The 25,335-nt window shown below is 46.0% G+C and overlaps 1 protein-coding gene across 1 annotated transcript in view; it reads right to left on the reverse strand.

The window, feature by feature from the left end:
• Positions 1 to 7,205: 7,205 nt before the first annotated feature.
• LOC120400480 (cadherin-related tumor suppressor-like) overlaps positions 7,206 to 25,335 on the reverse strand; it is a 46,448-nt gene continuing 28,318 nt past the window's right edge. The window contains exons 20-28 of the mRNA XM_039529064.1: positions 24,956 to 25,090; positions 24,203 to 24,339; positions 22,389 to 22,586; positions 20,389 to 20,483; positions 11,268 to 11,423; positions 9,898 to 10,089; positions 8,893 to 9,009; positions 7,920 to 8,130; positions 7,206 to 7,681 (exon numbers count right to left, since the gene is read on the reverse strand). Coding sequence (XP_039384998.1) covers positions 7,469 to 7,681; positions 7,920 to 8,130; positions 8,893 to 9,009; positions 9,898 to 10,089; positions 11,268 to 11,423; positions 20,389 to 20,483; positions 22,389 to 22,586; positions 24,203 to 24,339; positions 24,956 to 25,090 — 1,454 coding nt within the window. The 3' untranslated portion in view covers positions 7,206 to 7,468. The remainder of the gene's footprint in view (positions 7,682 to 7,919; positions 8,131 to 8,892; positions 9,010 to 9,897; positions 10,090 to 11,267; positions 11,424 to 20,388; positions 20,484 to 22,388; positions 22,587 to 24,202; positions 24,340 to 24,955; positions 25,091 to 25,335) is intronic.

A 25,335-nucleotide genomic window follows, 5' to 3' on the forward strand; every position in this document is an offset into this window, starting at 1 on the left:
AGCAACCGGTTCCCTATGAAAAGTTCTGATTTAAGGGATGTGCCAGAATATGTATTTCTGGGTTACTATATTTCCAGATTTAAAAATTCCTCCCGAACAGGAATTTAAAAACCAAAAAGTCTGACATGTCCAGGAAAATATGGCTGTATGTTAACACTACCTACAGTTCTTTTTTAAAAAGATGGGCCTGAACTAGAAATGAACTCCGCTTCACATGTGTGGGTCCCCGCCAGGGGCGGCTCTAGAAATCAGGCTGCCCCAAGCAGCGCGGTGCGCTGCGCCGCCCTTCCCCGGTCCCGCGGCGGGTCCCCTCTTCCCGCGGCTCCGGTTGAGCTCCCGCAGGCCTGCCTGCGGCAGGTCCACCGGAGCCCGGGATGAGCGGACCTGCCGCAGGCAAGACTGCAGGTCCACCGGAGCCAAATGCCGCCCCCCCGGGAAAGGGCCGCCCCACGTGCCTGATTGGCGCGCTGGGGTATAGAGCCGCCCCTGGTCCCCGCCACTCCCTGGGAGTGTGCTAGGGTGACCAGATGTCCCGATTTTATAGAGACAATCCCAATCTTGGGGTCTTTTTCTTATATAGGATCCTATTAACCTCCACCCCATCCTGATTTTTCACACTTGCTGTCTGGTCACCCTAGGGTGTGCACATGTGTGTGGGTACCAGCTGCTCTCTTCTCCCATCATTGAAGCAGGTATGCAGGGTTACTGCCCAGGGAATTGCAGGGCACCAGTGGACATGGGGCTGGCTGCAGGCAGGGCAAGGGGTGCAGCAATGGCTGGAGACAGGGGTGTGTGGGGTGGGATGGGGTGGGCTGGCTGGCTTCAAGCAGGGCCATAGGGGGGTGTGGCATAGATTGGCAGTGCGGCATAGATTGGCAGTGCTGAAGACAGAGGAGTGCAGGAATGGCTGGCTTCAGGCTGGGGGGGTGCAGCAGGGGTTGGCTGGAGACAGGGCAGGGGGTGCAGGTACAGGGGGTACAGACCACCCGGTATGGTAAGTGCTCCTCCTCCTCCTCCCTCCCCCACCAGAGTAACAGCAGCCACCTGGGGCTCCCCTGCTTCCACAGCCCTGGCCATGTACACAGCTGCCGGAGCTCTGGGGGAGCGGCGGGGCTCCAGTGGCTATTTAAAGGGCTAGGGCAATAGAAGCAACGGGGGCGATGGACTTTTTAAGTAGCCCACAGATCCCAACAGCCCTACCCCATGGCTCCAGCAGTGTGGCAGTGGTGGCAATTTAAAGGGCACCCAGGCCCTTTAAATTGTCCCCTGGAGAAGCCGGGCCACCCCGGTACAGTGCACTGACTCTTGCCAATACACCGAACCAGGGCTTGGGCACGGGACCCTCTTAGGGGCAGGGCCCGATTCAGGGGAATTAGTTGAATTAGCCTAAAGCCGGCCCTGCCAGTATATCCAGGACATTAGTAGCACACTTTTCCCCCACCAATACCTAGTAGTTGCACTGTCATCTCCCATAGCTACTTAGGTTGCAGCTTTATTGTTAAACCTAAATTGGGAAGAAAGACGACTGATTCAGAACTTCTTTAATGGTTACTTTATCGCTAAAGGGTGTAGTGGGGTATAGACTTGGAGAGAGGAAGGTTTCTATGATGTAGGCAAGATCAAGTATTTTATCCAAAACCAGAATACGAATGGCGCTGGTCTTCTGGGTGTCTGACCTTGAGCTATTGTCAAAAGTTTGAGGGTGACTCGTCTCCTTCCTCATATTTTGGTTGAGGATTGTATTGATAAAGGGATTGGCCTCAAAGACCTGGTTGTAGGACTCTGCCACGGTGTAGTTTTCATCTTGGATTGCCTGGTCCTAATTATAGTAAAGCATGCACTTTAGTCTTTGTAATTATATGTTATAACTCTGTTGCTTTTATGAAGACAGGAGTAAAAGAAAAGTAGCTGCAATATTTTCATACTAAACTAATGCTGAAAATGTACATAATTTCAATCAGACTCCTAATCTTAATTTTTGGTTAATTTTCTTATGGATTTATTTATTATGGTGGGAAACTGCTATAGGGAAGTACACTTCTCCTATATAGGTCATAAGGATCCTATCTGTCTGAAACTGGCTGCTCTTTCTTTCTTTGATCTGCAGAGTGACTGATGCTTTTCAGACATCAGTTGTGGGTACAGAAGGGTTTCATTGCATCTTCTCTCTTGGCACCAGCTACTGTTCTCCCTTCTTGTTGTATTGATAGTGGGTGTGTGTGTCTCTCCTTTCTTTAAAATCATATATGCTAGGGACAGTCTTGTCCTCTTCTCCTCTCCTGATGTCAGTGTAGATGCAGGCGGTGCAAAATGTACTACAGTCATATAGTATCTCAAATGCAAAGCTACATTTCAATGATCTGAGGTTTGAAGAACAATGTGGAACTAACTGTTTTATGGGATGTCTCAATTTCATTCCTGTAGTAACATAACTGGTGATAGGAAAGCAGGGAGAGAGAGAGGTGTGTGCTCTGCAAGGCTGCTTGCCACGGGGCCAATGGGTGTGGGTGGGCTGGGTAGGATCGCGGGAGTCACATCTCAGGGATCTGCCCCGCTACCCAGCACTGCTCCAGCTATGAGCTGTCTCCACTGCCTGGGACCTGTGGGGCCCCACCTGCCTCCCCGGGGGAAGAGCCACCTGGGACTGGTGCAGAGGCTGCGCCAGTCTCAGCCACTCACAGGGAACAGTTGGGGAGGGGGGAGGCTCAGCTGGGTCCTGAGAGAGCCTGGCCCCGGTAGGCTCTGCTCCTGCTCCAGCCTGGCTGCTTCCACCACTCCCAAGAGGCCAGAGTTCTCCTGCCCCAGGACCAGTTCTGGCTGCGCTGCCATCTCAGCCTCGCAGCCACAGTCACCTCCCATCAGGGCCGGCTACTGTGGCTGGGGGCTAGGGTTTGGGAGAGTAGGTCTCTAGTGGGTATGGGTAGGTGCTGGGCACTGGGGGGTATGGAGATCTCTGTGTGTTGGGGGGCTGTCAGTGGGGGAGATCTGTGTGTGTGTGGGTGCTGGGAAGTGCTGGGGTCTGTGCGGGTCACTGCAGTTGTGGTGGTGGGGGGCACTGGACAGTGAGGGGATCTGTAGGGGGCTCTGGGTGGGAAGGTGTGGGGCACTGTGCAGTTGTGGGAGGGCTGTGGGGGGTCTTCAGCTGGGGGCACTGGTCAGTGAGAGGATCTGTGGGGGGGTTCTGAGTGGGTGGGGGAGTGATCTGGGAGTGCACTGGGCAGGGGGGTTTGTGGGGGTCTCTAGATGGTGCAGCACTGGGTGAAGGGAGTCAGAGGGGTTCAGGGCAGGGGATTTGTGGGGGTCTCTGGGTGGTGTGGCACTGGGCATAGGGAGTCGGAGGGGTGCTGAGCAGGGGGTTTGTGGGGGTCTCTGGGTGGTGTGGCACTGGGCATAGGGAGCCGGAGGGGTGCTGGGCAGGGGGTTTGTGGGGGTCTCTGGGTGGTGTGGCACTGCGAGTAGGGAGCCGGAGGGGTGCTGGGCAGGGGGTAGCATGGTGCAGCATGGGCCCACACCCAAGGGGAAGAAGCACAATGGCAGTGCAGGGCTGGGCTGGACAGCGTGGGTCTGGCAGCTCCTGGTTTGTAAACAGTGCCCTTGTACTGGGCTGGGTGGAGTGGGGCTGTCCCTGCCGTACCATGACTCATATCCCATTGCCCCAAGTCAGCCCCTCGCTCTGAGGACTCTGCCCCCATGCCTCATGTCCCCATTTCCCCCATGGGGACCCACAGATATGTTTAGCACCGGGCCCACAACAGGTTAATCCAGCCCTGTTTGGGGTGCAGGCTCTGGGCTGGAGTTGGGGGTGCAGGAGGGTTGCAGGCTATGGGGAGTTTGAGTGACGGGTGCAGGCTCTGACCTGGGGCAGGGGATTGGGGTGCAGGAGGGGGTACAGACATGTGGGCTCTGGGAGGGAGTTACCAAATCAGCACGTTGTATAAGAGGAAGGAGCTGCAGGGATTTCATATAGACATAGAAAATGATAGAAGAGACTTTTACATAGTCAAAATGTGAGAGGCAGAGTTTGAGGGAGGGAGGGAGGGAGGGAGGGGGCGTCTGTACAATATTTCCCCACATTCAGTCTCCTGGCTGGAGCAGTAACCGCCCCGCAGCACTTATATAAGATAGAGGAGCTGCGCTGTCTACGCTTTGACAGTGTAGGAATCCGGCTGCCTGTGCCTTTAAGACCCAGCCCCAGGAACCCGCCCCCTGCTCCAGGGCTGACACGGGGCACAACTGAAAACAGCCTGTGCCGCCCCCCCCCAGCCCCGACACCCCCAGATCTGCGAGCCCAGCAGGTGGCTCATCCCGAGGGGCCACTGTTCCACCCCCACCCCCTCCCTAAACGGGGGTTTTGTCCCCGCACAGGGTCTGGCAGCGTCTCCCCTGCGCTTAACCGCGGCTCCCACCCCCACCCCGATTTTTCCCCTTCAGCCTCTCTCCTGCCGCTGCCTACAGCAGCTTGAACCCCCCTGGCCAGTAAATTTGTGTCCCCCGCTCAGACCCTCGCAGCTCCCCCGCTGCGATTTGCCCCCTTGAGCATTTTAAACGCCCCCAAAGAGCAGGCAGCAAATCGTGAGTAGAAGTGAGGGCAGAGAGAGGGCAGTGGCGACAGCGCAGGTTACTGGGCATGCTCAGTTCGGCTGCGCATGCTCAGTGCAGCCAAAGTAGCAAATCGGGAGCGGTTCATGTTTCTGATGGTACAGCGGCAGCAAGTCCTGAGCAGGAACCCAGATGGTTATGTTGTGCGGCAGAAACTGCTACTAGTAGCAAAACGGGAGGGTTTCGAAATGTGATGGTACACCGGCGCCGCTACCCCTGCCCGGCCCGGCCCCGCCTCCCCTCTCCTCCGCCCGGCCTCTTCCGGCGCCGAGACCAAGCGAGAAGGTGCCAGAACCGTCCCCGGGGCCTCAGAGCCGCCGCCGCCACCTGCTCGTCCCTGGGGGGCGGCCCAGGCGCCCTGAACGCCCCCCCCCGGCGGGCTGCACGCGGCGCTGGTGCCTTTGGGTGTGTTTTGGTGGTTGGGGTAGGCGCCGGTGCGGCACGTGTGTAAGGTGTGCGGCCGGCGCGTGAGAGGAACCGGCACTAGAGGGGCTCTGAGGGGGGGAACCTTACATAGGCTGAAGGGGTCGCCCAGTGGCTTGAGCATTGGCCTGCTAACCCCAGCGTTGTGAGTTCAATCCTTGAGGGGGCTATCTGGGGCAAAAATCTGTGTGGGGATTGGTCCTGCTTTGAGCTGGGGTTGGACTAGATGACCTCCTGAGGTCCCTTCCAACCCTGATAGTCTATGAATGGAAACCCTTGGGACAGATCAGCCCCGCCTGAAGGGTAGGAAAAACCTAGGAATGTTGCAGACTTTATGGATCTGTAGCGGGGTGGTCACCTGTGGCGGTTAAAGGGGCAGGCCCTGAAGGGGTTAAAACAACTCCAGGAAGAGAAAAGGCTGGGCTGATTGGGGAGGCAGTCACAGCTGGCCCTATAAAAGGGCTGCCAGCCAGCAGCTCAGGCAGGCTCTTTTTCTAGCTGTGGAGAGAGATGGTTCTTGGTAGCTCAGCAGAGTCCCTAGAGTGGAGCAGGGCTGGGGAAAGGCCAGAAGAGCTGGGGAGCTCCAGCCCTGGAAAACCCCCAGGCCGCAGGCCTTGCTAAAGGGTGCTGGGGTTGCAGAGGTGCAACCCAGGGTAGGCAAAGGCAGCGGGTTCAAATCCCCCTTGCCAATGATGAGTGGTTTACAGAGTGCAGTCTGCCTCAGTGAGCAGGGGCTAGATGGTGACTGGCAGTAGCCACCGAGGCAAGGGTGGGATAGAGGATTGGGGGTTCCCCTGTGTGGGGAGACCCAGAGAGGGGGGGGTACTGCCAGGGGGCAGCCCCCAAGGGTCCAGGAGGGACATGGGGGCTTGAGGCATGTGGGATACCAGCCAGCAGAGGGCACTCCAAGACTGGAAAAGCTAATTCCCTGGATGACCATTGGGAGGTGCCACACCAGTGACTCGCTGTGTCCCTTCAGAGAGGAATCTTGGAGATAAGGGTGCTGAGGGATCACTGAGAAAGGGACCCTAGGCGTACTCCAACTCTGCAGACACAAAACTCCCTCCCTCCACATTTTTCCTGAAGGTCAACATGGTGCATTGACTTCCGTTCTCCCTACAGCTACATTTGAGATCCAAGCAAGTTAGTACAGTACTGCTTTGAGTTATAGCAAGTCCTGCTCAGATTCTGGCACCCTGCAGGAAATGGTGACTTGGGCTGTGGCCAGTGCCCACACTGCCCTTCCTAAACCCCTGCCCCTCCAATGCCACAGAGAATAGGTGCTGGAACTAGGGATGTTGGGAGTGCTACAGCACCCCCTGACTTTAAAAGTGGTTACCATTACATACAGGGTTTACAGTTTGGTTCAATGGCTCTCAGCACCCCCACTATACAAATTGTTCCAGCACCCCTGCCACAGACAGACATTTCAGAGTCCAGGAGAGAGCTGCATGGAAGGGTGGAAACTGTTCTTCTGCAAGTGGAGTGGTCCACTAGTAGAGGGCACACAGGAGAGGATGCACTAGGCCAGGGGTCCCCAACATGGTGCCCGTGGGTGCCATGGCAGCCGCCAGGGCATCTAAATGCGCCCATGTATGGGCTGGCAGACAAGCATCCACCAAAATGCTGCTGACAAGGTGCATCATACAGAGGCGTCGCCGCTGAAATGCCACCGATTTTCGGCGGTATTTTGGCGGCAACGCCTCTGGATGACGCTGTTTGTGGGCGGCATTTCAGCGACGACGCCTATTGACATTGCTTGTCGACGGAATTTTGGCAGATGCTCATCCGCCGCCACGGTCCTCTATGGCTCGTCGTCTGGCATCTGCCAGACGAAAAAGGTTGGGGACCACTGCACTAGGCCAATGGTCTTGTCTGTTCTGTAGACATAAAATTTCCCTTTGCACTTTTCATAAGAGTAGAGGGTTTGGTGCCTCACTCAATGCTAGCTGTTTCCTTTCCTAACTTAGATGGGGCTTGATTTTAATGCGTAATCCTTAGGGATGAACGGTGCTATATACATATAATATCTAATCCAATGATTTTGAGAACTGTTATGATAAGGGCAGTGTTTATTTGTTGTACAAGTGTAACAGCAAAAGGATATAAAATGATTTGATAGTAGGAGACAATGTTTTTCCTTAAATTATAAAAAGTCATCACAGAGGATATTTTCCTATCATGTCTGAAATAGCACAAAAAACTAATCACATTTTAAAATATTGCTCTGAGGAAAACAAGTTTGAAATACAATCATACACACTTTTTTTGCTAAGCACTTCCTTGATTTTCAGAAGCTACAATGTCTCCTTAATGTAGTACTTATTTACTTCCCAGTCAATCTCTTACAGAATATACAAATAGGAACCAAAATCTGGACAATGTTCCCGTTTTTATTAGAACAACAAAATACTTTAAATGACTCTAAGAGCAAGGATTGTGATTCTCATAAGGCAGAGATATGAGGTCCTTCGTCCTCCCTCTCTGTCAGTGCTGCCAAAATGTCAAGATCAGGATCATTTTGTTCAGTCTCTGGCTCCAAAATAATTGCCACTTCTGAAAACCTTACTCCTTTCAGTTCTTTCCCATTATTACGCATTGTTGGATCAGGTGATAAGGAAAAACCTGGTCCATCATTGGTTTCTGTCAGAAAGCAAGTCTGCAAGAAATTATAACGAATAATACAAATGAGACAAAGTGTTATGAATTAGACAAATTCTAAACAGGCAAAATCTCAAGTACACTTGAAATATGCAGAGAGTGCATATTTTTGTAATGGTGAAGGTTGCTGGACTAGCAGTAAATGACATGCCTTTTGGTACATACTGTAGATATAAATGACTCCTAGTCCTTTACTGGACCCAGTCTTCATTCTTTCATTTTTCAATTCAAATTACCTGATTGGTAACAGCTTCTGTAGTGAGCTGAGGAGCTACATTATTAGGCTCAGTGGTCTCTTTGAGTGCTACATTTTCTTCGTGTTCATTTTTAACATCTAATAGTAGAATGTCAGGGTCATCACATTTTTGTTTCTCTACTAATATTTCCTTCTCATCATTGTTTTTATTGATATTTTCCATATCTTTAACCTCCATCACTTTGGCACCTCTGAAAGAGAGTAAGATAATGTATGAGGCCCTAATCCTGCAAATACTCGTGCATGAAAACCTGACTCTGTTGAAGTCAGTGGCAAAACTTGCATTGACGTTAAAGTATTTCACCCCAGTTGTGAACTTTATCTATGTGAGTAGTTTCATTGGAGGCATATACATTCCTGACTCTTTTTGGGCCGAATAGAGGTCAATATGGCTTGTCAAAGAGCACATGAAGTCTTGCCCATAGTACATACTATTTGCTTTAAAAGATATCAACTTCGGTAATACTTTAAGAACTTTTATCTTTTATTACAGCAACAGTTCATTGGAAATCAACCAGTACAGCTAATCATAGATGAAAGAAAACCTTGTATGATCTGAACAATTAAGCCAGGGGTCGGCAACCTTTCAGAAGTGGTGTGCCGAGTCTTCATTTATTCACTCAGATTTAAGGTTTCGCGTTCCAATAATACATTTTAACATTTTTAGAAGGTCTCTTTCTATAAGTCTATAATATATAACTAAACTATTGTTGTCTGTAAAGTAAATAAGGTTTTTAAAATATTTAAGAAGCTTCATTTAAAATTAAATTAAAATGCAGAGCCCCCCCCCGGATCGCTGGCCAGGACCCGGACAGTGTGAGTGACACTGAAAATCAGCTCGCCTGCCGCCTTCGGCACACGTGCTATAGGTTGCCTACCCCTGAATTAAGCCATCACACATTTCAGTATGCTAATTTGTACAAGCTGTGGCATATCTTCACAATTATACTTACTTGTCATCTTGTTTTCTTAAATTTTGTGGACTTGCATCACTGTCAGTTGCATAAGGATTTCCTATATTTCTGTTAATTTCATTGTGTTCATTGACTAAGAGTTGTAGTTTAGCATTTCTGAAAATGACAAATACACAACATGCAAATGGTTCCCTATTTTTGTGAATTGGCCTTGCAGTATTTCTAAACATTTACAATACAAATATCAGAGGGGTAGTCGTGTTAGTCTGGATCTGTAAAAAGCGACAAACACCCACTTCGTCGGATGCCTGTATTCACCCACAAAAGCTTATGCTCCAATACGTCTGTTAGTCTATAAGGTGCCACAGGACTCTTTGTCACTTTTTACAAAACAAATAATAATTTAAGTGAGCACATATTTGAGCCACATTAATTCCTGAGGTAACTGTATCCACTTAAATAGAATTATCCCAGGGATTACTTTGGCCCATTATTTTCTGTTTCACTGAAAAAAATATTAAGTTCAGTTACACGCTGCTAATTATGATTAAAAAGACACTGTCAACTTGAAATCTAGTCAGTTTCAAAAAGGCATGATCCTGCTGTCTTTGAAGTAATGGCAGAATTCCCAATGTCTTCAGTGGTGCAGGATCAGGGGATAGTGAGTGAAGAGTATTATAATGTACAACATCTGTGTTCCCCTCCCATTATCTCTGACCTTGCAACCATATTTTCCTATTTAAAAAAAAAAATCTCTGTCCACGGATGCCTTGTCACAAAACAAAAGACGAAACTGGCTATGGAGGTTGTCTGTACACAAAGTGCTGTCAAATGTAAATAGTAACAAAGTGAAAAAATAGAGAAAAATAGTTCTTGGCTCTAATCTTTCATTTACAGCAAATTTTAGGTGATACTTCTCACATCAGTAATTTTCCTGACGGAACTGTGATTTTCAAGTTGACACTGTGCCTTTAAAGTTGAATTCTTAGTAAGGATTGTAATCAAAATCTACCTTGTTAATCTAAATAAAATATTTATTTATACCTTTTTCTAGTAACAAATGTGTATGTCACAAAGGCTATAAGAATGCAGCCCAGCAGAATACTTAGAATTATGGTTGCTATAAGTTCAGAGGACATTGAGTCAACAGGTGTCTCTTCTACTGCAACAGAAACAGAAGTTCCAAATATTTTCTCCAGTTCAGTTTGAATGACCATCTCTTGCTCCTTAAATTTTCTAAAAACAGACAAGTAAAAACATTTGCATCAATTTATTTAACAAAAGGCCTTCACTTTGGTTTATAAAGCAGTGAAGAAAAGACTAAAACTAGAGAAGATTGGTGCTGTCCCGTGGTATACTGGAACACAGCATGCTTCCCCACACAGGATTCACATCTATCACCGGTATTGTACTCTGAGAATCTGTGCCAGCAGCTTCAATTAATTCAGGCAGCAGGTGTTGACATGCTCTAAGGGGATGCAAAGTTTAGAATGGGAAACTTAAAGGATGATCCTGCAATGAGATGAGACCAGATGGATTTCTATGCGCATGTAGAGCTTCAGTGAAGCCAACAGAGCTCTGCACAGGCACAAGGGTGCACTTGGGTGGAGTTCATTGTAGGATTGGGGCCTGAATAGGTATTGTGGGGGCACCACCACCATTTATGAGTCTAGTAACACCTAAGAAGTGAATCACAGGCGTTACATTATGTTATGTCTGAACTGCTATGAGTAAAACTCAAAAGTTTCAGCGGTTCAATTTGATTTAAGCAGCTAAAACAGCTGTAGGACAGATTCAAAGATGGTGTAAACAGGCAAAGTCCATTGAGCTCAGTGGAGTTCACCGGCTTATGCCAGGGCTGAATTCAGTCCCATACCTCAATGGTAAAGTCCTACGGAACAGAACAGAGATTTATTACTCGTCTATATAATTTTTAACCAACCTCTTAAATGCTATTGTAGGGATCTAATTCTCATTTAAATCCAGAGTTGTTTAGAATAGTTCCTATAGACACTATTTAATTTCTGTAGAATGCTCTTGATTTTGTCCCTCCCTTTTGAATTCTGTAGGATGTTTCCATAAGAGTTGCTTTACCTGAACCATATCCAAACTTTCTGAACCTCCCGGAATCTGTAAAACTGGGCTGGAAATCTCACCAGAATAATGTCCGTATGGTATTTTAACACTTTCAAGTCCCAGCAGGAACCGCTTACAGGAAAATAGCTTTTTGAGAATTAACTGAACTTTTTGAAACTCAGAAGTGGTTCAGTTTGAGTTTTGAGGGACATCTCAGAGCAGTTCTTACTTGATCTGAACCAGTTCATTCATCCCTAATCAAGATGTAAATATTTTAAAGGAAACAAAATCCAACTTTGTAACTCACAATGATACACTCTGCACTGTATCGTACAGACCTTTTTACATGCTCCGCAGGTATTGCTTGGGCTGCCTGATCAACAGCAACAATCTTTACATGGGTTACATCTGTGCTTTCTCTTATTCTTCTGTCAACAGTATTAGATAACACATCAATGATGTAAACAGTCCATTCGAGCTTTCCTTCTAGAACCCTGCCACCAGATTTAGATAAACAATTTTAATTGACTGGGGAACAACAAATTATTTTTATCTAGAAATGACAAAAAGTAATCAATGTTATACAACAATAACATTTAATATAATATTATGCACTTATTTGCCATTTTCATCTAAGGATCTCAAAACACAATAGTGGCTCACGTTTATTATCATCCCTGTTTTATAGATAGGAAAATTGATGCACAGAAGTTAAGTGACTTGCCCAAGGTCACACAGTAGGTCAGTATCAGAGGGTACATCTGGTTTGGGGCGGGAACCCCTTGCAGCAGCTGAGTCAAACTGACTCAAGTTTGCCGGGATTGCACTACAGGCTACAAATAGACGTGTAAATGTTCCTACTTGGGCTGGAGCCTGGGCTCTGAGACCCATTCCTCTCTCCAGGTTTCAGAGCCTGGGCTCCAGCCTGAGTGGAAATGTATATATTGCTATTTTTAGCCCCATAGAGCAATCTTAAGTTAGACTCACTGCTGTGTTTTTTTTCCTTCTTCAGTGTAGATGTACAAAGAGTCAGTTAGAGAACCCAGGTTTCCCAACTCTGAGTCCTCTGCTCTGAACACTAGGCTAAGCTACTTCCCATTACTGTTTCATATGAAACCTGGAAACTCTTAGATATGTTAGCATAAATGAGCTAAAAAAGAAAACTTTAAAATGGATCTTGAAATAAATTCTCTTGCTTGCCGTTCACAACCAATACTACTTAGCACAAGGAACATTGTGTCATGCTTTACCAAATGAATATTGATTTGATTCCTGAAAGCATTGTTATAAATATTGCAAATTCATATCTATCACATGTGAACTATTATTATGACCACTTAAAGGTGAAATGCAAGGGGGAAAACCTATTTTCCTTGGGCCCTTTATTGTTCTGATTTCACTGGAATATAGACAATTTCATATTGGATCAGACCAATGGTAATCCATAATCCAGTATCCTGTCTGTGACAGTGGCCAGCACCACCTGCTTTGGAGGAACAGGGGTGGCAGAACTAGGGGACCTAGGAGGATTAATGACCCGGCAGTGGAAATATTGCAGGGGTTGACATATGTTTCTGTCTGCCCCCACCCCGCAATGTTTGCCACACATACAACATCTCACAGAGGCAAGAGCAGGACCCAGCTATGTTTCTGACCCCGCACATATACGGGAGGGGGAAAGAAGAGGGGAAGTGTAGTCTGTAACCTATCATTTAAATCAGCTTCTGTACCAGAAGACTGGAGGATAGCTAATATGATCCCAATTTTTAAAAAAGGGCTCCAGAGGTGATCCCAGCAATTACAGGCCTGTCAGCCTGACTTCAGTACCAGGCAAACTTGTTGAAACTATAATAAAGAACAATATTGTGAGCCATACAGATGAGCTTGAGGAAGAGTAAACATGGTTTTAGTAAAGGGAAATCATGCCTCACCAATCTACTAGAATTCTTTGAGGGGATCAACAAGCATGTGGACCAAGGGATCCAGTGGATATAGTGTACTTAGATTTTCAGAAAGCCTTTGACAAGGTCCCTCACCAAAGGCTCTTACGCAAAGTAAGCTGCCATGGGATAGGAGGGAAGATGCTCTCATGGATTGGTAACTGGTTAAAAGATAGGAAACAAACGGTAGGTATAAATGGTCAGTTTTCAGAACGGAGAGAGGTAAATAGTGGTATCCCCCAGGGGTCTGTTCTGGGACCAGTCCTGTTCAACATATTCATAAATGATCTGGAAAGAGGGGTAAACAGTGAGGTGGCAAAATTTGCAGATGATACAAAATTACTAAAGACAGTTAAGACCCAGACAGACTGCAAAGAGCTACCAAAGGATCTCTCAAAACTGGGTGACTGGGCAACAAAATGGAAGATGAAATTAAATGTTCATAAATGCAAAGTAATGCACATTGGATAGCATAATCCCAACTATACATAAAAAATGATGGGGTCTAAATTAGCTGTTACCATTCAAGAAAGATCTGGGAGTGGCACTATATGTGAAAGAATCAAATGAAGTAAAAATCTTAAATGAATCCACATGTTCCATAGAATCTCTTTGGATAGTAATTCCGTGCTCTAATAAGATTATAACAGTAGGGATCTATTCAACCACCTGACCAGGACAATGATAGTAACTATGAAATGCTAAGGGAGATTAGAGAGGCTATCAAAATAAATAATTCAATAATAGTGGGGGATTTCAATTATCCCCATATTGACTGGGTACATGTAACCTCAGGATGAAATGCAGAGACAAAATTTCTCAGTACTTTAAATGACTGCTTGTTGGAGCAGCTGGTACAGGAACCCATAAGGGGAGAAGCAATTCTCGATTTAGTCCTGAGTGGAGCGCAGGATCTAGTCCAAGATGTAATTATAACAGGACCACTTGGAAATAGTGACCATAATATAATAACATTTAACATTCCTGTGGTGGGAAGAACACCTCAGCAGCCCAACATGGTAGCATTTAATTTTAGAAAGGGGAACTATGCAAAAATGAGGAGGTTAGTTAAACAGAAAGTAAAAGGTACAGTGACTAGAGTGAAATACCTGCAAACTGCATGGACACTTTTCAGAGACACCATAATAGAGGCCCAACTTAAATGTATGTCCCAAATTAAAAAACACAGTAAAAGAACTAAAAAAAGAGCCACATGGCTTAGCAACCATGTAAAAGAAGCAGTGAGAGATAAAAAGGCATCTTTTAAAAAGTAGAAGTCAAATCCTAGTGAGGTAAATAGAAAGAAGCATAAACACTGCCAAATTAAGTATAAAAATGTAATAAGAAAAGCCAAAAAGAAGTTTGAAGAACAGCTAGCCAAAAAATCAAAAGGTAATAACAAAATGTTTTTTAAGTACATCAGAAGCAAGAAGCCTGCTAAACAACCAGTGGGGCCCCTCGGTGATCGAGATACAAAAGGAGCACTTAAAGACGATAAAGTAATTGTGGAGAAACTAAATGAATTCTTTGCTTCAGTCTTCACGGCTGAGGATATTATGGAGATTCCCAAAGATGAGCCATCCTTTGGAGGTGACAAATCTGAGGAATTGTCACAGATTGAAGTGTCATTAGAGGAGGTTTTGGAATTAATTGATAAACTTAACAGTAACAAGTCACCGGGACCAGATGGCATTCACCCAAGAGTTCTGAAAGAACTCAAATGTGAAGTTGCGGAACTATTAACTAAGGTTTGTAACCTGTCCTTTAAATCAGCTTCTATACCCAATGACTGGAAGATAGCTAATGTAACACCAATATTTAAAAAGGGCTCTAGAGGTGATCCTGGCTATTACAGACCGGTAAGCCCGACGTCACTACTGGGCAAATTAGTTGTAACAATAGAAAAGAATAAAATTGTCATACACACAGAAGAACATAAATTATTGGGCAAAAGTCAACATGATTTCTGTAAAGGGAAATCATGTCTTATTAATCTATTAGAGTTCTTTGAAGGAGTCAACAAACATGTGGACAAGGGGGATCCAGTGGACATAGTGTACTTAGATTCCAGAAAGCCTTTGACAAAGTCCCTCACCAAAGGATCTTACATAAATTAAGTTCTCATGGGATAAGAGGGAAGACCCTTTCATGGATTGAGAACTGGTTAAAAGACAGGGAACAAAGGATAGGAATTAATGGTAAATTTTCAGAATTGAGAGGGGTAACTAGTGGTGTTCCCCAAGGGTCAGTTTTAGGACCAATCTTATTCAACTTATTCATAAATGATCTGGAGAAAGGGGTAAACAGTGAGATGGCAAAGTTTGCAGATGATACTAAACTGCTCAAGATAGTTAAGACCAAAGCAGACTGTGAAGAACTTCAAAAAGATCTCACAAAACTAAGTGATTGGGCAACAAAATGGCAAATGAAATTTAATGTGGATAAATGTAAAGTAATGCACATTGGAAAAAATAACCCCAGCTATACATACAATATGATGGGGGCTAATTTAGCTACAACTAATCAGGAAAGAGATCTTGGAGTCATCGTGGATAGTTATTTGAAGACGCCCACGCAGTGTGCAGCGGCAGTCAAAAAAGCAAACAGGATGTTAGGAATCATTAAAAAAAAGGGATAGAGAATAAGACGGAGAATCTTATTGCCTTTATATAAATCCATGGTACTGCATACTTGAATACTGCATACAGATGTGGTCTCCTCATCTCAAAAAAGATATACTGCCACTGGAAAAGGTTCAGAGAAGAGCAACTAAAATGATTAGGGGTTTGGAACGGGTCCCATATGAGGAGAGATTAAAGAGGCTAGGACTTTTCAGCTTGGGAAAGAGGAGACTAAGGGGGGATATGATAGAGGTATAGAAAATCATGAGTGATGTGGAGAAAGTGAATAAGGAAAAGTTATTTACTTGTTCCCATAATATAAGAACTAGGGGCCACCAAATGAAATTAATGGGCACCAGGTTTAAAACAAATAAAAGCAAGTTCTTCTTCACACAGCGCACAGTCAACCTGTGGAACTCCTTGCCTGAGGAGATTGTGAAGGATAGGACTATAACAGGGTTTAAAAGAGAACTAGATAAATTCATAGAGATTAAGTCCATTAATGGCTATTAGCCAGGATGGGTAAGGAACAGGATCCCTAGCGTCTGTTTGTCAGAGGGTGGAGATGGATGGCAGGAGAGAGATCACTTGATCATTACCTGTTAGGTTCACTCCCTCTGGGGCACCTGGCACTGGCCACTGTCGGAGGACAGGATACTGGGCTGGATGGACCTTTGGTCTGACCTAGTATGGCCGTTCTTATGTTCTTATTTTCTTATGAGTCATTGTGGATAGTTCTCTGAAAACATCCACTCAATGTGCAGCAGCAGTCAAAAAGTGAACAAAATGCTGGGAATAATTTAGAAAGGGATAGATAATAGGACAGAAAATATCATGTTGCCTCTCTATCAATCCATAGTACAGCCACATCTTGAAAACTGTGTGCAGATGTGGTTGCCCCATCTCAAAAAAAGATATATTGGAATTGGAAAAGGTTCAGAAAAGGGCAACAAAAATTATTAGGTGAATGGAACGGCTTCTGGAACGAGGAGAATGGAACGAGGAGAGATTAATAAGACTGGGACTTTTCAGCTTGGAAAAGAGATGGCTAAGGGGAGATATGATTGAGGTCTAAAATCATGACTGGTGTAGAGAAAGTAGATAAGGAAGTGTTGTTTACTACTTCTTATAACACAAGAACTAGGGGTCACCAAATGAAATTAATAGGCAGCAGGTTTAAAACAAACGAAAGGAAGTATTTCTTCACACAACGCACAGTCAACCTGTGGAACTTCTTGCCAGTGGATGTTGTGAAGGCCAAGACCATAACAGGGTCCAAAAAAGAACTAGATAAATTCATGGAGGATAGGTCCATCAATAGCTATGAGCTAGGATGGGCAGGAATGGTGTCCCTAGCCTCTGTTTGCCAGAAGCTGGGAATGGGTGACAGGGGATGGATCACTTGATGATTCCCTGTTCTGTTCATTCCCTCTGGGGCACCTGGCATAGGACACTGTCGGAAGACAACATATGGGGCTAGATAGACCTTTGGTCTGACCCAGAAGAGCCATTCTTATATTCTTATAAGTGGAGGCGAGAGTGGGACCTGGCCGGAGCGGTGCATGGGATCAGGCTGGTCGCCGAGACAGTTGTGGATGACCGTATGGGCCAATGGGGTCTGTGCCAAGGGGCCTCAGCCAATTTGGGGGCCCCCACATGATCACCAGCACTCTGGCACCACCCCCTGATCCTCCTCTCCCCCAGTCCCTTGGCCCTGCTCCTCTGCCCTGCTCCTCCTCTTCCCCCTGAGGCCATGTCCCCAGCCAGGCTGGAAGACAGAGCTGTGGGAGGGAGATGTATCCCCCACACCCTTCCCCATGTGGAGGTAGGCAAGCCACTCGCTCAAGCCCAGTGCACAGCTGGCCTGAACCCGAGCCCCCTGTCACGGAGTGTGGGGGGAGACAAGGCCCTGCATCCCTGGCTTCCTGCGATTCACCATGACTGTCAGCCAGCCAGTAAAACAAGGTTTATTTAGACAACAGGAACACAGTCCAAGACAGGTCTTGCAGGTACAGACAACAGGACCCCCTCAGTTAGGTCCATCTTTGGGGGCGGGGGAAGGCCAGAGCCCTGTTGGGAGGCCAGAGCCCATCTGGGCTCCCCTCCATTTCCCCAGCCAGCTCCAAACTGAAACTCCCTCCAGCCGTCTCACTCAGCCTTTCCCTGGCCCCTCCTCCAGCCTTTGTCCAGTTTCCCAGGCAGAGGTGTCACCTGGCTTCCAACCCCCCTCCTGGTTCTCATGTTACGTGCTCAGGTATCCTCTCTCAAGGAAAGTCTCCCATCCCCCAATGCAGACAGTCCCAGCAAAACTCCCCTGCAACCTTCCGAGGTCAATACTCCCCACTCAGTATTCAAAGAACACATAAGAACATTCCCACTTTGTCACACCCCCTCTCCCTCCTCCCTCCATACCTGCTCTCCTGCACAAAGCTGGCCTGAGCCCCCTCTCCCTTCCTCACCCCCACTCCCCTGCATGGAGCTGGCCCCAGTTTCTACCTTGCCCCATGCAGAGCTGGCCCAAGCTGCTCGCCCAAGTTCCCCTTCTCCCCCATGCAGGGCTGGCCTGAACCCCGTCACTCACACACACACACACTGAGCCCCTTTTTGGCAAAACTTGGCATTTGTCCCGTTTACTCTTGCCAACTGGTGATCAGTTGGCAAGAGCAAACAGGACAAATGCCCAGTTTTGCCAAAAAAGTTGGGATGTCTGGGGCCAAAAAATGGGACGTATGGTCACCCTAGGCTGGGGTCCCCAAACATTTTCAGTTGTGCCCCCCCTTTATCCAGTCCATGCCCCCCTGGGAGCCAGGGCCAGAGAAAGGAGTGGGACCCAGAAGCTGCGGTGGGGCCAGAGGCCGCAGTCGGGAGCAGAACCAGAGGTGTGGCTGGAGCTGTGGCTGGGAGCAGAGCCATGGCTGAGACTGGGGGCAGGGCTGTGGTGGGGCCAGACCAGAGCTCGGGGCACAGCAGGGCTGGGTGGTTCTTCCTGCCCACCCCCTGGGGGGGCTGACCAGGCCCTGCTGAGTCCCCCCCCGAGCATTCCTCCATGCCCCCCTATGGCGGTGCACCCCATAGTTTGAGGACCACTGCCGAGGCTGTGATAAGAGCCACTCAGGGAGCCTGGGTAGCTATGGGGAGCCTTGGGCCCTCCACCTGCCCTTGGTGGGGGGACTAGGATGCCCAAGAGCAGACCCTGGCTTGTGTCCCTGCCCCCCAGGGTCTGCTCAGGGTCTGCCCAGGACAGGTAGAGGGTCCAGGGCTCCCCATAGCGGCCCGGGCTCCTTTGGCAACTCTTACCACAGCATGGCTTCTGGCCAGGCTAGGGAGCATGGCCTGAGGGAAGGGGAGGAGCAGGGGGCAGGACCCCATGGCAGGGGAGGATGTTCTTTGTACCTAAGGCTCCAATAAATCTTAATCCGCCTCTAGCCAGGGAGAATGTAGGAACAGCTCTCCTCTCTACCTATCTTTTTTTTACTCAGCCAGGAGACACCTCCCCAGACAGAGCCAGCTCCCTGCCCCCTCAGCCGAGTCTCATTAGCTCCCCCTTCTTATCCCTCCACTCCCCTCCCTGCCCCATGATTCACAGTGCATTTCTAGTCCCCCTTCCGCCCCCCCCCCCCCGCAGGGAAATGCAAGACTCTGCAGTTAACAATTATGGGATAACCCTTCCCCCAAGGAATGTTTTCGCCCAACCCCTAAGAGTTGGAGGTTGGTGAAATGCCTAAGTTTAATTCTCCTGTGATGTCATCATTCCCTTAAATCTTCATTCCTCCTAAAGATCCTGCAGCAAGAATAGGGAAATCAAGGCCTGATATTCATAATGCAAAATATAAATAATGTTTGAAAAATAAAACAAAAATATTTGCAGTCTTCGTAAACAAGCAAAAAAAGGCAGAACATACACGTCTTTAAGGCTAGAAATAGCACCAGAGCTGCAGACTAGCTCTACTAGCCACTTATGTTTTGAACCCACCAAGGCTAGATGTAATTACATCATAACTGTGCTATATTTCAGAGACAATGGGCCATCCACACGTTAACTAATTCCCTGGTGCCCTGTGGACAATTGACCCCCACATGAAGACAGATTTTGCTGCTGACCTTCAAGAGATTTTCTTTTTGTGGGGAAGCTTTAGTTTGTGGCTTCATTTCTTGGAAGCCAAGCCAAAGAATGAGGAGTTGAATCAGTGCATGCCACGGCCATGCCCACTTTCCTGGCCAAGGCTGCCCACCAGTGGGATGACTGACCTTTTATGACACCCTATCTACCTCTGCAACCTTCTCCAGCTCAAGCACATTTCCCATCATCAGGGCCATCCACCCGCCAGAGCAGGACAGGACTAGTTTGCAGGATGATTTTTATTTCTTCAGGGAAAAGGAAGGTCAATATGTGAGTACAAATTTCAGAATATTAGCTACACCCATGATATGACTTCAACTCACTGAACTGAACAAACCTCAAATCATTTAACTGATGACACTACCTCAGACATAAGGCAACCCAGCAAAGTCAGAGCTATCATACGACTTTGTCACCATCTTGGCTACTTGCTTTTCTGTTTATAAAAAGTGGAAATGGCTGACTTGATCATTTTTCCCTAATCCCCCTCCTTACCCTGAGAGACTTCTTTCTAGTCCATTGAAACCCAGTAGAATCTGTGGTCTTCCTCTCCAGCACACTAAACTCTTGGAGCCAAATCCTCAATACATGTAAATCGGCACAGCTAAATTGAAATAATTGGATCCACTCCGATTTACACCAATTGAGGACTTGGTTTCTCAATGACTCATAGCTGTATTGGCCCCCCTAAGATTGCCAGATCCAGATCCTAAGAGGACCCTGCCTTAATCTGTCCCTGAGCATTATATCAGAATAAACTATATAGTTCCATAAATACCTTTTTAATTCAGGAATGTTTCTTTCAACAATATTGATCTTCTGACTAAGGACAAGTACCACAATGTTATCATTGGAACTGGGATCAATGGTTACCTATAAAATAATAAATGAATCACAGTAAATCTATGTTTCATGTTTCCTACCCACATTTATAACTTTTTTTTATTCTCAAGACTGGCTTGCAGAAAATGCTTTCTGAGGGTTAGGATAAAAATGAGAAGACATCAAGTACACATAGGACTTTTCCTCTCCATTACTTTAGTGGAACTGAGACGTTAAGATGATTTTACAGGTAACTCCAAAAAGGTTTAAGAACCTACTAAATTATGTCTGAAGAAACATGGAATTATGCTATGCCTATGGATAATATATAGAAGAAAAAACGGGCAGATACAAGATAAAACTAAAATCTCTTCCATCTGGTATTTCCTATCCATGCATGCAAATTTACAGACAGACTTCCAAAATTAGGTCTTAGCAAATATTTTTTTGCACATAATTTATTTGTGCAACCAGGCAGGCATGTGCAAAATCAGATATCTGCATGTGCATATGGCCAGTTCAATGTGAACTTGATAGCCCTGCATCACATGTTGTAACTTTAAATGTAAAACGAACAGGAGTACTTGTGGCACCTTAGAGACTAACAAATTTATTTGAGCATAAGCTTTCGTGGGCTACAGCCCACTTCATCGGATGCATGCAGTGGAAAATACAGTAGGAAGATATATATATATATATATATATATATATATATATATATATATATACACACATACAGAGAACATGAAACAATGGGTGTTACCATACACACTCTAACAGGAGTGATCAATTAAGGTGAGCTATTACCAGCAGGAGAGAAAAAATTTTTATTGTAGTGGTAATCAAAATGGTCCACTCTCGTTAGAGTGTGTATGGTAACACCCATTGTTTCAAGAGGCTCGTTCACCTGCACATCTACCAATGTGATATATGCCAGCAATGTCCCTCTGCCATGTACATTGTCCAAACCGGACAGTCTCTATGTAAAAGAATAAATGGACACAAATCAGACGTCAAGAATTATAACATTCAAAAACCAGTCGGAGAACACGTCAATCTCCCTGGTCACTTGATTACAGACCTATAAGTCGCAATATTACAACAAAAAAACTTCAAAAACAGACTCCATCGAGAGACTTCTGAATTGGAATTAATTTGCAAAATGGACACCATTAAATTAGGCTTGAATAAAGACTGGGAGTGGATGGGTCATTACACAAAGTAAAACTATTTCCTCATGTTTATTCCGCCCCACCCACCCCCACTGTTCCTTACACCTTCTTGTCAACTGCTGCAAATAGACCATTTTGATTACCACTACAAAAAGTTTTTTTTCTCTCCCGCTGGTAATAGCTCACCTTAACTGATCACTCTTGTTAGAGTGTGTATGGGAACACTCATTGTTTCATGTTCTCTGTGTGTATATATATCTTCCTACTGTATTTTCCACTGCATGCATCTGATGAAGTGGGCTGAAGCCCACGAAAGCTTATGCTCAAATAAATTTGTTAGTCTCTAAGGTGTCACAAGTACTCCTGTTCTTTTTGCGGATACAGACTAACACGGCTGCTACTCTGAAACCTGTTTAAATGTAAAGTTGTCGTTGCAGTGCTTGAGATCCGCATTGTAGGCCAATTAATCCCTGGTGCAACTCTTCTGAGGGTTTATTTCATTCCATATGTCTAAGGAGCTCTATGGACATACATAGATCAATTTTCATCCCAACACACAGACATAAACCATATTCTGTGCGTTGTTTCTTTTAAATAGAAGTTACCACATAGTAACCTATATGCAGCTCTCAACATATATCCTACTCTATATAGTACATCCTATAGTTTCATTGTTTAATAGTAATAATGGGATAGACTTTTTAAAGACTAACCTTAGTTGTACAAAGAGTTTTGAAATGGAAGGAAAAGAGGAATAAACCATATATATTTTCTAATCTCTTACATCGACTGTTGCTTGTGTCACGAGTCCTTTTCCTCCTTGGTCTGCAGCTTCGACTTGCAAAGGAAATGATCCAGTCTTTCCTGTCACTGACACTGTATAAATCTGCCCTGTATTTTCATCAATGTCAAATTCATTGGTTTGATGATTCACCAAACTGTACAGCAGAAACCCGTTATCTCCTGAATCTGGGTCTGTGGCCTGGATTCAGAAAAGAAAAAGCAACAGTGATTTAGGGGAGCAGTACTCAGACTCTGGCTTTTGGACTGTAAACTGCTCGAGAGCCTATGGGTCTTTCCCCCCTTGGTATTTATAAAATCCTGGCATCCTGGGACTGGTCTGTATAATTTTTAAATGCATAGGCTGTACCTCCCTTCCATTAACACAAGTGAAAAGGGGGCAGAAACCATCAGAATCAGGTTGATGGAAGAGGGAAATAAGGTTCTATGAAATGCATCCTAGTGAGCCCGCTGAAGATTCTAGAGCTACTAGAGTCAAGGGACCAGCACTCGGGTTGAAAGGAGCAGGGATGGTGGAGCAGCTGCATTCGGCAACATATATCCCATTGGGTCTGGTGGATAATTGAGCAGATATCAGTGGTTTGACTTGAAGAAGAGCTCTATGTAAGCTCAAACGCTTGTCTCTTTTCCTGTCTTTTACCAACTGAAGTTTGTCCAATAAAAGATATTACCTCACTCTCCTTGTGTCTCAGATATCAATGGGGAAGTTACTAGTGGTCTGTGCAGCATTAACTCCCATTCCACTCAGATGCAGGGGGAGAGTCAATGGCAAAATGACTCCAGAGGGACCCACAGGACTTGGGAAGTCATAGTAGTGAATCTCCACAGGAATGCAGTTTTCCTTCCTCACAGACCTCTATATCTGAGGAGAATGGGTTTGGAGGGAGTGTCCTCTGCATTTGGCCACCTCAAGTCCCTCTCCTTAAGAAGCCTCAAAGAAATTCCCTGAGATGAACCTTGCAGAGTTTCATGGGCCCTCTGTCTCCCTCCTGAATGACTTAGCACTATTTTAATAATATGATTTCCAGAGCATTGTGAAGGGCCTGCCCACAGTGGCAATTAAACTCTGTTAGTGGGCTGGTTTATAAACCCAGTTTACTAACAGCTCCTGCTATTATTATTTAAGGGCCTCATCTTGCACCACTGAAGTCAGTGGGAGTTTTCTCACTGACTTTAGTGGCAACAGGATTGGGCCCTAAACACAGTTAACTTGGTCTGTGCAGGGTAGGCATAATGGGCCAGATTCTTGTTTACGATCCAGCCCCTTTTATGCTACTCAAGCAGTGTAAAAGCGGCTGCATTCTGACTGCAACTGGCCAGCACCAGCTCTTGGATCCATGCCTACCCTCTGGGTGGGATTATATCAATCCTCAGTTGGTGTCCTTTAGGTACCATACACCAGTGGCATAAGTTAGAGCAGGCTCCTTAGGCTGCTCCAACTGATGCCAAGGCTGTGCAGGCACAAACCAGCTCACAGCTCTAGGGAACTATAACAAGCTCCCTGTGAGTTCAATCTTTGAGGGGGCCATTTGGGGATTTAGTTGGGGATTGGTCCTGCTTTGAGCAGGGGGTTGGACTAGATGATCTCCTGAGGTCCCTTCCAACCCTAATAATCCATGATGTCCCCCATCATTCACATTCACTGAGCAGATCTCAGTTGCAGGGCAGAAGATGACTCAAAATTTAAAAAACATGTTTAAAAATGGCTCCACTAACCCAGTTTAATGGCCAGTGTGACTGGAGCCCAAGTCTTTCAAAAGCCTTCAGATACTCAGAAAGGGCAGAAATATACTTTACCTGAACTTTAACAACTGGGAATTTGTACGGCACTGAGTTCAAGATCCGAACAGAGTAGGAGCTGTTCAAAAATGCTGGCTTTTCATTTACATCTTGCACTAAGATTGTTAGTCTTGCCACATTTTGAGAAAACAGACCTTTTAAAAATAAATACATTAGTTTAATTAAATCCTGTATCATGCAGAACATATCACTGAGGCTACAAACATGTCTCTCCATTAACCCCAAGCATTGCTTTCAGATGTGAGGGCAGGCAGCTTTTAAGGCAAAGGCTATGCTGAATGGGAGTGAGGAGGGGTGGCACAGCACAAGAGTCCCCAGAAGAACTCTGGCTGACTCAGCTTGAATTCCTCTAGGAGCTCTGGGTGGCACATGCTGGAGTGATGCAGGATGAAAGGGTGCAGCGTGCACAGCCTCTCTGCAGTGGCTCAGCTCTGTTAGCCAGGACAGGCAGGAGCTGGGTCCCTAGCCCTCTGCCATCTGAGAAGTCCAGTGCCAACCGCTGCATTCTCATATGTGGCTGTGGTGAACCCCTGTGAAGGAGTGCAAGGTTGAGGGAAGGCTCTTTGCTCTCTGTTGCCTGCATAGTGCCCACACAATCTGGCTCTCCACTTTTAATCTTTCACCACAGCTTTGTCATTTATCACATTTTCTCTTTCTAAATTTAGTGCAAATATAGAATGCACAAGAAGTGTCCTGTGCTTAACACCCTCCAATTCAAACTGCAATGTCCTTCAAAGGAAAAAAATATACCTGAATACAGGTCCTGTGTGACAGAAGAGGGACTTTCATTTGCTTCAACTGTAATTGTATACTGAGAAATTTCCTCATAGTTCAAGTTAATTGCTGTTTTTAGCTGTCCACTTTTTGTATCCAATATAAAATGGGCTGAAAAGAAAAATGTGCACTTTTCAGTAATATACCAGTAGTTACCATTTTCATTTGTATCCTTCTCACCTCTTCTATCTGTGTTGCTCTTGTAATACTACTGTACTGGCTCAGTTCTTGGGGACTGAATGCTAGTGTATTTCAATAGTAATACAGGAGTGGCAAAATTACCGAAACCTCAACAAACTTTCAACCAGAAGTAGGTCACCAGCTGTGCTTTTTATGACTTCACACATTGCTTGTTA

The sequence above is a fragment of the Mauremys reevesii genome, linkage group 3, assembly GCF_016161935.1.
Source record: "Mauremys reevesii isolate NIE-2019 linkage group 3, ASM1616193v1, whole genome shotgun sequence".
Classification (NCBI taxonomy): Eukaryota; Metazoa; Chordata; order Testudines; family Geoemydidae; genus Mauremys; species Mauremys reevesii.